This window comes from Parasteatoda tepidariorum, chromosome 9 (assembly GCF_043381705.1).
Source record: "Parasteatoda tepidariorum isolate YZ-2023 chromosome 9, CAS_Ptep_4.0, whole genome shotgun sequence".
In the NCBI taxonomy this organism is placed as follows: Eukaryota; Metazoa; Arthropoda; class Arachnida; order Araneae; family Theridiidae; genus Parasteatoda; species Parasteatoda tepidariorum.
Genome location: NC_092212.1, coordinates 62,656,637 through 62,673,146, shown reverse-complemented (window position 1 = coordinate 62,673,146; position 16,510 = coordinate 62,656,637). Strand labels below are relative to the sequence as shown.

General features: G+C 33.1%; 1 protein-coding gene across 1 annotated transcript; it reads left to right on the top strand.

Moving 5' to 3' along the window:
* The first annotated feature begins 2,286 nt into the window (after positions 1–2,286).
* On the top strand, positions 2,287–15,632 carry LOC107445221 (uncharacterized). Its single transcript, XM_016059569.3, has 4 exons — positions 2,287–2,495; positions 7,368–7,544; positions 13,567–13,673; positions 14,665–15,632. The coding sequence occupies exons 2-4, from the start codon at positions 7,385–7,387 to the stop codon at positions 15,298–15,300; spliced, it is 903 nt and encodes a 300-aa protein (XP_015915055.2). The 5' UTR covers positions 2,287–2,495; positions 7,368–7,384; the 3' UTR covers positions 15,301–15,632.
* Positions 15,633–16,510: the final 878 nt, after the last annotated feature.

The following is a 16,510-nucleotide window of genomic DNA, read 5'->3' as shown; positions in this document are numbered from 1 at the left end:
TCAATAAATCTGTTGCCGTATATTTCGGTTTCTCATTTTCACGTGATTGAATATTTAACTTTCTACTAGAGGGGGAGAAACATAACATATCAACCTCTTCTCTCTGAGGCGATCATTCCCGTTCTGTTTACAAAACTTCCGCCTCGCTACAGTTACAGTTAAAATTTTAAAGTTAGATTGTTCGTCGCAGTTTCTCGACACTGACTTAAAATATCTTCTGTGGTAGATGGATCAAGGGTTAGAATTCCCTTGCCATCGGGCGAAGGGGGTACGTACTTCTCCTGAAAAAAGTTACAAGAAAGCAAACATCCTTTGCATTATCTTTTAAGTTCTAGAGGGGAAAAAACTGAAACTAATGAGAGTAGATTCGTCAACAGTAAAATTTATACCAATGGCAATTGCAATAATATGAGATAATTTATTTTTTCAAACATCTCTCCCGAATCATCAAATTGGAATTTTTGCACGATTTTTAGAATCGGGGCTGAATTTACCCNCAAAATCCGGGCTCTTCTGATGACAATAGATTTATCAACAGTAAAATTTATGCCAATGGCAATTGCAATAATATGAGATAATTTATTTTTTCAAACATCTCTCCCGAATCATCAAATTGGAATTTTTGCACGATTTTTAGAATCGGGGCTGAATTTACCCCTTCCACCCACTGAGTCAAAATCTGAGGACCTTTGCATGCACGGTTCTGGTGTTATAAGAGACTGAAAGAGAGACACGAATTCTTCATTTTATTATAATAGACAACTCTGATCATCACAACACATAAATAAATAAGTTAAACAAACGGCGTGTTTAAGCTCTAACCAACTGAAGAAAATTATTCTGCCCAATTTTTAAATTACAATTGTAGATTAAAAAAACGACAATAGTATCATTTTGAGATTACCTATGGTTCTTCATAGAGTGATTAAGCACTCGCCTCCGAATGAGGTGACCCGAGTTCGAATCTCAGCGGAGACTGGTTGATACGAATTCTGCTCGGGGCTCGCACCGACCACATTGCTGACGTAAAGTATCTTCAGTGGTAGACGGGTCGTTGGTTAGAGTCCCCTTACCATCGGGCTAACCGGGGAGTTTCCCTAGTTCTCCTCTCCATGTAATGCAAAAGCGGATTAGTTCCATCATAAAGTCCTCCACGAAGGCTAATTTGCATCAATGCTTGCTCCAGGAGTTCCCTTGTCTTCTGGATTGGGTTAAAAATTCCAAGGCTAGATAGTTGAATCGTTTTAGTCGCAAACTCTGAATTGGGTCAACGCCGGTTGTAAAATAAAATAAAATTGTATCATTCATTACCACTAGGAAAAAATCCTCCCAGGAAATCATCGTAATACAATAAACTGAATAAAATAGCATATTCTCGTAAATAACACAAATAAATTAAACACACATAATATTAGTTTGTTTAAGTTCTGTCCAACTAAAAAAAGTAATATTTCTACTTACTACTGCAATTACTGAAATATAATTTTATGCAAAAAATAAAGTCAATTCTAACCTTTTCTTAGTACTTAGAAAAAATCATCTTAGGAAAAATTAAAAATTGTCATGTATGTCTTCAATATTGTAAAACAATTATATTAATTAACATATGCGAAAAAATAAGACCAATAAAACAAGCACCCACATAATGGCGTGTTTAAGTTCTGGCCAACTGGAAAAAAAATTATTTCTGTTCATTATTTTTATTATTGAATTACAATTCAAGACAAAAATCAAGCCAATTGTAACATTTTACTAGCAATTGGGAAATTATCCTATGAGGAAAGAGTAAAAGTTTGCATGCAATAAAAATAAATTATAAACACATAAATAACAGAAAAATTATTTTAACATGTGTGCGTAAGGCGTGTTCCAGAGCTTTGACCATCTAAAAATATTATTTCTCTCTACTATTGCAATTATTAAATTACAATTTAAAAAAAATAAGACCAATTGTGTCACTTGGAAAAAGTCATCCTAAGAAAAATTATAAACTGTCATGTATGTTTTCAAAATCGTGCTTTTGCTCAGTTAGTCATCAGTCTGTCATTAAACGTTTTTTTTTCTTCTTCCCAGGATAACATACTGCACCTACGCAACAGCATCCCAGAGAGAGGAAGTTGAGAGCTTGTTTGACCACCGCCTCCCCGTTTGGCATGCGTGGTTGCTAGGCAACGCAGGATTATCATTGAGTCTAGTTAACATCGCATCCCTGGGTTTTCCTTCCGAGAGAGTCAAATGTTATCAGATATATTATCCACTGCAGGGAAATGATATCCTTTTCTCATTATTGCACTTGACATCCCGTTGAGCGGAGAGATTTTTATTACTAGGTGCTTTAGTTTCACAAATGAGCTCTCCTGAAAACGGACCGAACAAAAACTGCATTATTGTGCTTGCCAAAGAATAAATAGTTGCAAGTTGCAGAAATAGTCGGGCTATATTTTTTGGATTCACACGTGAGAAATTTATCACCTTGCATAAGAATAGGTTTACAGGTATTTATTTATTTTTTCTTTTATGCGCCATTTTCAACTGATGAGAACAGTTTAAATTTAATACTCAGGGTGGATTTTTCATGAGTGTAAATTGGCGTGTTTAAATATAAATTGAAACTTTAAAATACATTTTTTTTATTTTGTTGCATATTAGATGTTTATTATTTTGAATATTTGAAAGATGGACTTTGCATTGCATACCAATATTTATTTAATTTATAATACAATTTGCATTGCAATAAAATATTTAATTTTTGACTTAAAAGTTGTTACTATTGTAAGAAACTGAAGCGCTTGTTGGTGCACTGTGGCATGCTGCTAATGCGCACAAAATTTTTTTGCCCTACTTAAAATAATGAAATTTGAAATGAAAATCTATAGCAAATTTTTAAATCTTAATCAATTTCAAAAAGCATTTCTTACCAATTAATACTGCTTGTTATTAGATTAAAATCGAGAAGACTTATATTATAAGCTATTGTGTCGAACTATTAAAATTTAATCAAGAATTTACCAGTTTTTTTTTTTTTTTGAAAAGTATTGCTGTATTTGTACAATAAAATACAACTTACAAATAACTTTAAAAAACTAATATAATAAAATGAAAAATAGACATTATAGATGTATCTTTTCTATTAACCTTATTTAAAAACATTTCCAATTTATAAAATATACACTTAACAAATATTCTTCCATTTTAATTTACTATATACTAACTAATAAAATAAAATTTTTATCATAGCAAAAATTTATATACATTTATTCGTATAATATTGAATTGTTGCACTCTTGGGTGACTTTGCATGGCTGAATCTATAGTAAATATCACTAAAACCGATACGGCTATGTTGCATCTGAATCAAATGAAAGAAAGTCGTTATAATATCTTCTCAAGTTATACTATGTCGTTATACTATGTCTGACATGAAAATAAAAAGTAGAGAAAATAAAAAGCGTGATTTTTACTATGCTCAAATTTTTATTGACCTATAATTTTTGATTTTTTTTTCTGTAGGTTTATATTATTATTATTTACATAGTTATATATCCCAAAAATAGTTAAAACTAACAAAAAATATTTTTGTTCATGAAAACGGGCATGGAACAAATTGGTTAGCAATGGATAAATTCGAGAACTAAGAAGCAAAAAAGAGATTTAAAAAAAATGCAGGGTATTCCAACATCTAATTGGAAAATTCAGAGGAGTGATAAAAGGCATTTTTTTTCTTCTTTTATAGCTCTACAGCCCTAGGTGGGCCTAGGCTTCCTAAGTTTGTAATATTCATTTACGTTAATGCATAGCGTCAATTTGTAATGTTCGTAGTAATTAGATCTTTTGTTTTAATATCGCCTAATCATCGCTTTTTGGGGTCCTTCCCTAGGTTTTGAGCTTATTGGTTTTCAATTTAACACTGCTGGCACGGATGATTCATAAGAGGATTCGTACAAAATCAAAATGGAAATAAATAAAAAGCTGTAGCTTAAAATGTAACAATGCTAATTTTGAGAGACTTATTTTGCCTTTACTTTAATCATTGTAAGTCTAATCACATATCTAATCAATGTTGGACTTGGACTAAGTGTTGATCCGGAGTGCCTGTCCGCGAAGCGAACAACTGACTCCTTCATCTATGATTATGCCCTTGGGCGACTGGAATATGACAGTGAGCAGATAATGACTAGAGAAATGCAGAAGCATTAGTCATCATAAGTCTAAACTTACAACAATAATTTCCATCTAAATTTGAATCAATGTTAGTTCAAAGAGTGATTATACAATTTTTATTTTGAACTAAGTAGTGGGGAATTAAATAAATCTAACCCCGCAAACAAATAAACTACTAAAAGAATTTGTTGGGTTACCAGTTTTATTTTTTTTCATCCAGACTAATAACATTTCTTGCTGGTATATATTTGTGACATTTCTAATAAATAATTTCATGAAATTTAATATCCCTATAGACTTAATTACTCTCTTATACAACTAGCTAAAAAACGGATCGTTTAAAATTAGAATAAACAATATCCTTTCAACCAGTAGAGCAATGAGGGCCGAAATACAATGCGAAAAAAAATCCACTATAATTTTTCACTATAGCTCGATATTCCACCGTAATTCTCCACTGTGAATAATTTATTCAAATTAGTCCAAAAAAATTTCAATTTTTTTTTAATCAAATATTTATTTATATTTTTTATTTTTATTTGTCTAAGTCCAGGTCTCACTTTCATAATAACTACTTAAAAGGGGGGTAACTATACTATATATAAAAAATACTATACTATATATAAAAATACGTGCCGTGATGGCTCAGTTGATAGAGCGCTTGCTTTTCAATGAGGTGAAACGGGTTCAAACCCAGCGATCGCTGGTCGATACGTATTCCGCATCCGGCTTGCACCTACCACAGTGCTGACGCAGAATATAGTCAGTGGTAGACAGATCATGGGTTAGAGTCCCCTTGCCGTCAGGCTACCCATGAGAGGTTTTCCTCTCCATATAACGCAAATGCGGGTTAGCTCCATCAAAAAGTCCTCCTCAAAGGAAACGAATTCCGCACCCGGCTCACAGTGCTGACGTAAAATATCCTCAATGGTGGACGGATTATGGGCTAGAGTCCCTTGCTGTCAGGCTAACCGTGGGAGGTTTTCGTGGTTTTCTCTCTCTATGTAACACAAATGCGGGTTAGTTCCATCAAAAAAATCCTCCAAGAAGGCAAATTTTTCCTAATACTTGATCCAGGAGTTCCCTTGTCTTCTGGATTGGGTTCAAAATTACAAGGCTTTGGAGTTAAACATTAGTAGTCGTAAATCCGAAAATTTGGTCGTCTGTTGAACGACGGTTATAAAATATTAAAAAATATAGGCCATCATTTGAGGCTGGGCATTATTGGGACAAATTACTATTTTATGCAAAGCTTGTGTACACTCCCTGAGATCTTATAAATTGTGGTGACTTCCTCAGACATCAAAAGAAATTATTAGTAAGAAAATTAATTGAATTGTCGTGCTCATTAGTAGCTGAAATGATTGATTGACATGAATTTTTTGTTGCCTAAAGAATGATTTATTTATTTTCAGAAGTAAAACTTTTTTAAAGTTTATTTAAATAAACAGTTTAAAATTAAACTTTATCACTATTTACAAAATAAAGTAATAAATGAAAGGATAAATTAAATCTATATAATATCTAAGTTAATTCCAAATTCAGAAAAGCTAAGAGAAATTAACACGAACATAACTTAAACTAAACATCTTCGCTGTCTATTGTTGTTGCTGTTGTCGTAGTCCATTAAGGCACTGGTGGCGCGATTGCATTTGTTTTGCAGTGGCGCCATCTATGACCAAGAATTCGACTTTTGCCACACTCTTACGTTACATCCAATTATGGGGCGAACCCATTCATATATTCATTCATTCATCCACAGATCGTAATTATGACGTGACCCAGAGAACGATTCATCTACAATCCAGCACCCCCCAGAGGAATAATTTGTCATAGGAACATGGATGACTTTGTGACCCAACAGACTTAACATGCACCCGGGGAGTCTTCGGCGAGGTGGACACGAACTCCCGTTCTCACGAACGTGAGTCTAGCGCCCTGCCAGTCATCCAGGTTATCCTGGCGTTATCGCTGCCAATTAAATAATATATTTCAGTTTACAGCAAATAGCGTCTTACTAACCAATACACTGCCGTGCGATTGAAAAAATAACCTAAGTGCGTCTTGATTGATTCCGAGAAAAGTGGCTTTATTACTATTTTTCTTCTATTGCTAATCCTATGAACGCTAAAATAGAATTTCAAAAAACTGATAAACAAAATTTTAACCTCCACTACGTATAAATAATTGCAACAAATATTAGCATAATAGTCTTTACGATATCGAATTCTAACCTGGTCAAAATATAAATACATTTTTGAGTAAGATTGTTTTTCGGAAGTTGTTTTTACTAATTCTTGGAAAACTCATTCTCGGAAAGAAATGCAAATATTTCGCATGGCTGTTGAAAATCTTAGTGGTTTTAATTTCACTTTAAATTAAATAATTAAGTTGATTGGCTTTTACATCTAGATATATTTAATTTAATTTACAAATGTATTTTGTATAAAAGAAATTAATAAAACTTTTCCACTTTCTAAACTTTTCCCATTTATACCCTGTTTACAACGTTTATCAAAATAATATCTTGACTGTCACATTAGATACCAGCAAATGACGTCAGCGTGTGTAACGATTAAAATTGGGTGTTGAAACGTGGCATTTGTCGCTTGCAACTACTCTTTCCATTCTATTCCGAGTAAAACTAGCCCGCCAAATATAAACTCTCTAAAGTTTCACATTTTATATTCTTTTATAAATAAAGATTTGATTAATTTCTTACTTAACAGAAAGACAGGCACAAAGTTATGCAAAACATAAACAAACAGTGCAACGAAATTGCTAGATAACACAAAACAGCAATAATCACGGCTACAATAAAATGCAAAAACAAATAATAAATCTAGGTTAAATAAAAGACGTAGACAAGGAAGAATTACACTTTAACGAATTCGACATGCGATATGGCGTTATATTTAATTAACTTCACGCTCATTAACATTCTAACTTATGTGGAGAAACATAACTGCACGTTAGCCAGCAATATCCAGAATATTTACCCACCATCTTGTTAATAAAAACTCAGCTGGGGCTGAGATTATAGGTCAGGTGTCTGTGTATCAATGATCTTCTTCTTCTAACGGTGGCCAGAGACCTACCGTTCGAATGCAAAGAGTTAACTCCTGAAAATACCGTACATCTTCAACCATATAGATTGTAAGTCAATGACCAGTGATTCTATACCAGATTTCTTTTTTTCTTTTTAGTTGCGAGAACAGGAATAATGTGTGATTTAGAGTACAGCGTACGTGTCATGCAAAGAGAAGACATACCGCAGGTTCTGGAAGTGTGGAAAGAAACAAAACTTCAGGAAGGTACACAGACACTTTACACTTGGTTTGAAGTAGACCCAGAAGCATTTTACATTGCGGTCACAGAATCAGGTAATGACATTTTAAAAATTACGCAACATAATTAATTTCGAATTATAGTTACATTTGGCAAGTGAGCAGTATAGTAAATCTCACTATATCAGTTATAGTATTTGCTAAATAATGTGAGAAAAAAAATTATGTTTTCATAACTGCAGGTTTGTTGCATATAAGGATTTTCTTTTCTTTAGTTTAAATTGTGGTAGCAATTAACTTTAACGAAAGAAAGAATTCTGAATTTTCATGGAATAAAATACATTATTTTTAGACACTCATCGGTCATAATGTCCATGCATTGGCTATTGCTTTTCCAAGCCGTCGCGAAATTGAACACCGACCCCAATAAACGATCACGATATTTTGCTCATCGATATTTTTATACGTATTTTTATCAACAAAAAAACATGCGCACCTTCGATATTTGTTTTTTAATATTTTACTGCATTGAGTCGTGATGGCTCAGGGGATAGAGCATTCGCCTTCCAATGAGGTAAGCCGGGTTCGAATTCCAGTGATGGCTGGTCGATACGAATCCGCATCCGGCTTGCACCGACCACAGTGCTGACGTGAAATATCCTCAGTGGTAGACAGATCATGGGTTAGAGTTTCTTTGCTGTCAGGTAACCGTGGGATGTTCTCGTGGTCTTCCTCTCCATGTAACGCAAATGCGNCCACAGTGCTGACGTGAAATATCCTCAGTGGTAGACAGATCATGGGTTAGAGTTTCTTTGCTGTCAGGTAACCGTGGAATATTCTCGTGGTCTTCCTCTCCATGTAACGCAAATGCGGGTTAGTTCCATCCAAAGGCTTTTCACGAAGGCAAATTTCTCTCAATACTTAATCCAGACGTTCCCTGGTCTTCTAAATTGGGTTCAAAATTACAAGGCTACGGAGTTGAACATTAGTAGTCGTAAACCCAAAAATTGGGTCGGCTTTTCAACGACGGTTATAAAATGAAATATATTTTACTGCATGTGAAAAAAAAGATTTTATGTTTTCCGAGAAATTCGAGGACATTTGAGTACACATATTTATATTTGCTGACATTTTCTGTCCTCAAAAAGTTTGAAGTTTTCGAAGACAATCACTGAAATTTGAGGACTGTTCTCAAGATTTCACGAAGTCAGGTCACTTTATTTTAACGTATTTTTTTACGAGATGATGCCATTTTTATAAATAAATTCAAATGTTTTATGATGGAATTGCCCAATATCTTATCAGACCCAGAACTTTAAGAAAACTTTTATTAAAGCTATAATTTCTTGAGGAAATTGTCAAGCCGCAACAACTGCTGCTACAGTTTGTAACTGATTTGTTTTTCAAAATATTGTCTGGAAAATATTGTTCGCTTAGAAAAATTCGAACTTTTTGTATATTTTTCTGAGTGCAAACTATGCATTGTTGGAGAGACTTTTTAAATATTAAAAAAAAAATTAACAACATTTTTCATTTTCTGGGATTCTCGTATTTTCATTTTGAGCGATTTTCATAATCAGCACACAGGACGATAATTAAGGTACCCGACTAGTATTGACACAATTTTTTTCCTAAAAAAAGGCTTAATTAAAATTTTAATTTTATGTTTGGTAAGAACGGGCCCTAAAATTATAAATTTAATACCAAGTTTAAAAATTTACATAATATTTTTCACAAATGGCTAAATTTGAACTTCAAGTGATATAATTTTCAAGTTACCTAACTTCCTTATTTTTCAAGTCAATCATACAGATCTACTGTAAATTGTAATGCATAAATTTCAGAATAAATTTTTTTTCTAGATCAATAAAATGGTGACCTGTGTTTTAAACTAAAATCTTAAGAAAAAATTTTTAAAAAATAATTAAATAGAACAAAATACATTGTTTAATATCGAATTTTCAAAGATAAATTCTAAATGTTCTTATATGAAACTTGATAAAAATAACAAATTTAAACTTTGACCTGTTCAAAATGTCGTTAACATTATACAAAATCTACATTCAAAATTTCAAAGAATTCTGTGAATAACTTTTTTTTCCGTTAGCGTGTTAGCTAAAAAAATTTCTCACAATCAACGTACCTCAGAAAATGTATAACAATACAAGGAAAATTATGACAACAAAAAATTTATAATTTTAAAATTACTTTCTGACAATGAATCTTATTTGTCCTAAAACTATAATTTATTCAAATAAATGAGGGATCAAATTTTGAAACAAAACAAAAAGCATTTTAGTTACTTTTTCGTGAATTTGCTTACCTAAATTTACATACGAAAAAACAATCGTAACCTTATTTCTGAAAACCGGAGATAATTATTTTAAAGGATTTTGGAAAGGTAATGAACTAGAGTTTAAATATGGATAGTAAAAAAAATCCTAATTTTCGTCAAAATAGCTGATTTTTATCCAATCGGATGCCTTAAGATTGTCAAAATCGAACCTATTAATCAAAATTGTAAGAAGCATACAGCAGTTTCAAAAATAGAATATTATTTTCTAAAAAAATGCTATATCTCATAAGATAACAGAGCCGTTGAAGAGCAGCCTTCGCACTTACAAGTAATTTCTGTCAGCGACGTAATAATATTATTTAAAAGAAAAATAATGACCTAATAAATAACTTAAGAACAATAAGTTTTAGTTGTCATTGCAATTAAAACTTGTGAAGTGACAACAGCATTATTATATAGCTTAAGGACACCGTAAATGCGTCTCGTTATTATTTGCTGAGAATTATGTCTCATTTTTGTCCAACGGAAACGTTTAAACAAACCGGAAATGTCATTTTTACGTAATTACATTGTGTTTATTTACTAAGTTATGATGTTATGAATGACTGAAATGTCCCGGATGTTCTATTTTAAGGAATAATGAAAACCAATTTGTGTCACTGTAGATTTCTCAGTGATTTTAAAACAGTAAAACTCTTGTAATGTGCAAAAATTCAGCATAATCTAGGGGGCACCAATACTGCACCCGAAATTGCTTTCGTAGTTCCTTTCAGTTTGTTTATTTTGTCTGTTATTATTTTTTCACATTTTTTTTTAATAACTGTTGTTGAACAGCCGATCCAATTTTATGGGTTTACGACTACTAATGTTCGACATCCGTAGCCTTGTAATTTTGAACCCAATCCAGAAGACAAGGGAACTCCTGGATCAAATATTGGGAGAAATTTGCTTTCGTGGAGGACTTTTTGATGAAGCTAACCCGCATTTGCGTTCCATGGAGAGGAAGAACACGAGAACCTCCCACGGTTAGCTTGACGGCAAGGAGACTCTAACCCATGATCCGTCTACTACTGAGGATATTTCCCGACCCTGTGGTCGGGGCTAGCCGGATGCGGAATTTGTATCGACTGGGATTCAAACCCGGTTCGCAGCATTGGAAGGCGAACGCTCTATCCCCTGAGCCATCGCGGCTTTGTCTGTTATTTGGAGAGAATGACATAGTTCATCTGGTACTCGAAAAATTTGATATTGGTTATGAAGAGAAGACAAATCTCATCATTTGGGACCAGCACTATATGACATTTTGCAAGGAAAATATTTCTATACTAAGTACTTCCAGACAATAACTTTTCAAATTTACACTCATTTGCAGTTATTTAGATCCAAGAGAAACAGTTATACACGATTGAAATTTCTTTCATTTTAAAAATAAATTATTGGTTAATATTTGATTACGACTGATTTTTTTTTCTAACTACTTTTTTGGATTTTATATTTTAGTATCTGCGTCAAAGGATTAAAACTAGAATGAAGTTACAACTTCCTCAACTTATTTTGGTCTATCAAAATTTTGCAAGTGCAAATATGACAAGATTTCTAAAAGCTTCAAATACCAACAACTATCAAACTGTACTAAAAAAGCTGTCAAACCGTACCAATAATTTTGTCGTGTAAAACTATCAGAACATTTGCTATTAAAAGAAAATTAGTTTTCATAGAGTTAGTGTAAAAAATTTTCAATATCCATAATTTTGCTCATCCGCAATACATATGATTGAAGATAGGTGTTATTCTAAACATAACTACAAGCATATCTGATTCTTGAAGCAAAAGTTATTTTCAAACCAGTAATTTTCTGGAGTTGCAGTTGTGTCTGACAAATCACTCTTAAAATTCTGAGTGGTTATTAATAATTTGAAGAGTGCTATTGTGATTCTTTATGCTAGCAATTTCTCTTAAAATTGGTATAATTTAGTTTGCCTCAATATAAATATATTCCTCAATTTTTTATAACTTAGTCATGGAATTCTCCAAAAACTAATTAAGTTATAAAAGCAATTTTTTCACTACTCCTTGTCCTAATGTTGTAGGGAAAAAAAGAAATGATGGTAGCAAGGTAGCTGGAATGTTGTCATTTTAGCTACAAATTTGAGATGGAAAAGTTTGAGTCACTTCATATTAACGAATACACATCGTTTGCAGACAATATCATCACGAGAGCTTTAGTGGCTAAGGAGATAGAGCTCTCGCCTACCAATGAGTTAACACGTGTTCGAATCCAATCGATGTCTGGTTGAAACGAATTCCGCACCCGGCTCTCCCCGACCACAGTGCTGACGTAAAATGTCCTCAATGGTAGACGGATTATGGGTTAGAGTCACCTGCTGTCAGGCAAACCGTGGGAGGTTTTCGTGGTTTTTTCTCTATGTAACACAAATGCGGGTTAGTTCCATCAAAAAAGTCCTCGAAGGCAAATTTATCCCAATACTTGATACAGGAATTCCCTTGTCTTCTGGATTGGGTTCAAAATTACAAGGCTCCGGAGTTGAACATAAGCAGTCGTAAACCCCAAAAATAAAATAAAACTTACTCCTGGAAAAAATCGCTTCCTCGCACAATGAATAAAACTTATTAAAGATAAAATAAAGAAATATATCTCACTTTATGTGTTACAAGAAGAGATTATCAATTGTTGCTTTTGAAGGACAAAATAGCCTTTATAATGAATAAGTTGAAGTGCATTTCCAACACAATACCAAAGCGGTAATTTCAACTCTCCAGCATTATACCATAAATCTTTTCATTTTTTGCCACTTTACGAGATGTTCTAAAGAGGAACTTTATGAGGGAAAGCAAAACAATGTATATCTTTTCAGAAACGTATAAGAATAACGCAAGACGGAATATTCATACATGTACTCTTTCTCTTTTCACAAGTGGTGGTAAAGTCAGATTACGAAAATCAAATGTACACAAAATATCGTTTGATTTTCCTGCATTTATGTCGATGTTAAATTAATTTGCGTGAAGTGATATTAAAATAAACTTCTAAGTTCAATTAATAAATCAAAAAATGAAATAGAGAAACGCAAGCTTGCTTTAAATATAAAAAGCAATATCGCTTTAAATATTTAAAAAAAAAAATTCTTTCGGAAAATCAGGCAGAATTATCAGGTATGATTTACACAAAATATAAGCTAATTTAATTCGAATGTTAGCAAAATTTCGATTAATTTTCCTTGATTAATTATCGTTTAATAAATTTGAGAGTGCTTCGTAATCCCCACTCTTAACTTATATTTTTAGAATCGTCATCAATAATAAAGTAAATATACATTGTAGGGTCGCAAAATAGTATTTAAGCGAGAGAAAAGACAAAACCTATTTGAAAATATAACGAATCACCACTGAAGATAAAAGAACTAAAAACACCAGAACTCGTTTGATTGCCGGCGAAAACTAAGACTTGAACTTTTTTTATTCATGTTTCCTCACAAGTGATTCTATAGCGTTTCTGTTTCCTATCGAGTGAAATTTATGGGCTTCTCTTTTCAAATTCATTTTTGAAAAGCATTCAGAAAAACGTGCCTCAAAGTTGATCATTACGGAACAGTCTATATTTTATCACACATACTTTTGACGTAACACAGATGAACCATTCTTCTCTGACGTTGCGTAAATTCAACTATTCAGTAATGTAGAAAGTATTAGCGGGATTCCAAATTATTATACGGTTATGTGAAATGTATGTTGTTTTGAGCAATTTGTTACATTTTGTATCTGTCATGAGTGTGATTTAATTTGATATCATTACTTTTTCAGGTGAAGTGATAGGTGTGTGCTCCGGTCTCATTCATCACGAAGACTTGGCATTTGTGGGTATCTATGCTGTTCGGGAGAAATACCGTGGGAAAGGAGTAGGATATAAGGTAATAAATGCTATGAAATCTGTGCTAACCCCTTAACGATCGGCTAATTTTCAAGAAAACGATCATAAAAGTACATATTTTGCCAAATACACGTATTTGATTAGTGCTGACATCTAGTCTAAAATAAACTAACTATCTGCAATTATTGTGAAAATATCCTGTTACTGCCATCTGGTGTGCAAAATGAGAAATAAAATGTTTTCCGGGCAAAAGAAATGAATTAATTTTATTTTTATTGACGCGTTACTACTGAACACCACTGTCCAGAAATTTCACGGGAGCGAGAAATAGAGGGCGAAACCTTACACCATCATTTTTACGGGAGCGAGTAGGAAGGGGTTAAGTAACTAATACACGATTACTTCAACTGCATAAAATAACACCATATTATCATATGTAATAAGATTGTATATCATAGCACATGTGTGACGGACAAGAAACATAAAAGATTTGTCGCTTTGTTCACGGCTTAAATTTGTTATTTTTTAACAGTATTTTTTTCCTCCCTTGAAAGTCTAATGATAAACAGAGTATTCCGCTATCTAATCAACCTAATTTATATACATATATACTTGAATATAATGTATATATTTGTACGTACAATATGAATTATATTAAGTACGCAATATTATATGTATTAAATAATATTTTTTTAAATTTCTACGATGCTTTCTTTTATAGAACTATGTTCAATGTAATTTTGATTTTCATATAGTTTCCTAACTTAAAAGTTTTTACTTTACTTGTAAATCAAGACAGAAACCAAACTACTTCCTTCTCCTATGACTCCCCACACGCTAATTGTGAAAGTATGTAAAGTGTTGCCTTAGGTAAAGAGTTCTGCTCTATGCCACCCGTAGCGCCCATTTCGATGGCCATTATCAAAATAGATTAAAAAAACAGAGTTTGTTCCTCTTTTAGACCATCATATGTTTCAATTTTAATGAAGAAAAAAAAGCTAATTTGTTCTTTTTTTTTTCTTTTTTTGTAGGTGTGGAGTGCATGCATGGACCACATTGGATCTATGGATGTCTGCATAAATGCTGTTCCTGATAAATTCGAACTATATCGTGACAAAGGAGGCTTTCCCGTGGTGGAAACAGAATGGAAATGCGTGGTAAATGAAACTCAATTTGATGTAGCTTTCAACCCAGAAGCCTTATCCGATATCATCCCAGAAGGCGTTGAGATTCTACCTTTCCAAGATTCCTTTTTGCCGTCCATGCTAGAGTATGATTATTCTTTAATGGGCTACAAAAGAGACATCGCGATAGAGCTCAACTGCAAAGAGAAGGACAGTCAAACTGTCGTAGCAATGAAAGATGGCGCTTGCATCGGATGGGGAACAATCAAATTGACTTGTCTTAATTTGGGACTGGTTGGACCTTTGTATGCTGATGACGCAGATGTGGCCGAGGCCATTCTCCGGCGACTCATCACCGAATATCCACGCTATGACGGTTTTTCGATGATGACCATTTCAAGTAATGTGGCTGCGAGTGCGATGCTGAGAAAAATCGGCTGCCAGGCATTGGAAGAATGTCCTCGACTCTATAGAAAACATAAACTGAAAGTAGACGTAAATAAAGTGTTCGCTCACTTTAATTGTAACTTTTCACCATTTTAAAAAGCCATCTTAAGTCATCTTGGGAATATCTATCATCATATCTATTTTTTGAAAAAGCTTTTGTTCTAAGCAGTAGTTATTTTGTATATTTTTGTTAAGTAGCAACAGAGTTTATAAATATACAAAATTACTAGGGGTAAAGAAAAGGTTTTGAAAGGCTAAAGGTTAAAAAGTAAACGGTTAATCTATCATTTGAAAGAAGAGCGATATTTTGCAAAGAGTTTTGTGTAGCATTAACCGTAACACTAACCTCACTTTCAACCCTCTTAGCGTTACAGCAATTTGCAGGGAAATATTCGCGCATGCGCAGTATTTGCACATTAACCCTAACCTTACTTTCAACCCTCTTCCTTACAGCAATTTGTAGGTAAATATTCACGAGCGATTAATCCTCACTTCGGCCGGATCGCACTATTGGTTGAAAATGACATCACTGTTCGGGGGAAGACCCATGCTGTGTATTGCATAGTATTTTGGCGACAGATTTTAGATTTAGTTTTCAAACGCGATCTGTTTAACACGCNTGTATTTATTTCAATTTTTGTTACTTTATAACTGTAAAAGATAAAAGAAGGAATAAATTCCAAGCGAGCACGGGTGAATACGAAATTTGTCGCCAAAATCATGTAAACACCAGCCAATAGCCCCCATCTCCCTGCCCCCAAACAGTGATGCCATTTTCGACCAATAGCGTGATCCGGCCAAAGTGAGAATTAGTCGCTCGTAAATATTTGCGCATGCGCAATAATTCTGAAATAGTGGTTGAGTAACGCTATGTAAAATCTCTGTAATGTTTCAAAATAACTCTCGAAATTAGAGTTACCAAAAATCGGAAGCGCAAAAATAAAATAATGAAAATAGAAATAGAAATTTATAAAAACCTGAAAGAATGGAAAATTATGTGGGGGGATAAATTTGTGATTTTTAAATTATTTTACTTTTTCTCGTAATTGATTAAATGAAATAAAGAAATTTTAGAATGCTCTGTCTTCAAAGGCTATATAAAGAGTTTTGCTAATAGGAATTGTTTTTTGATAAGCATTTCGACTTATAATTTTTTTATACTAAAGTGAGCAAACAGGGTCTAATACATATTTATATGCGAAATTTTTTTATGAAATACAAACTGTAATATTTTTCAAAAATTAATTACCTTTAGTTCTTGACTATTGAAGAGAGGTTAAAAAATATTCCAGACGCAGTGTTAATA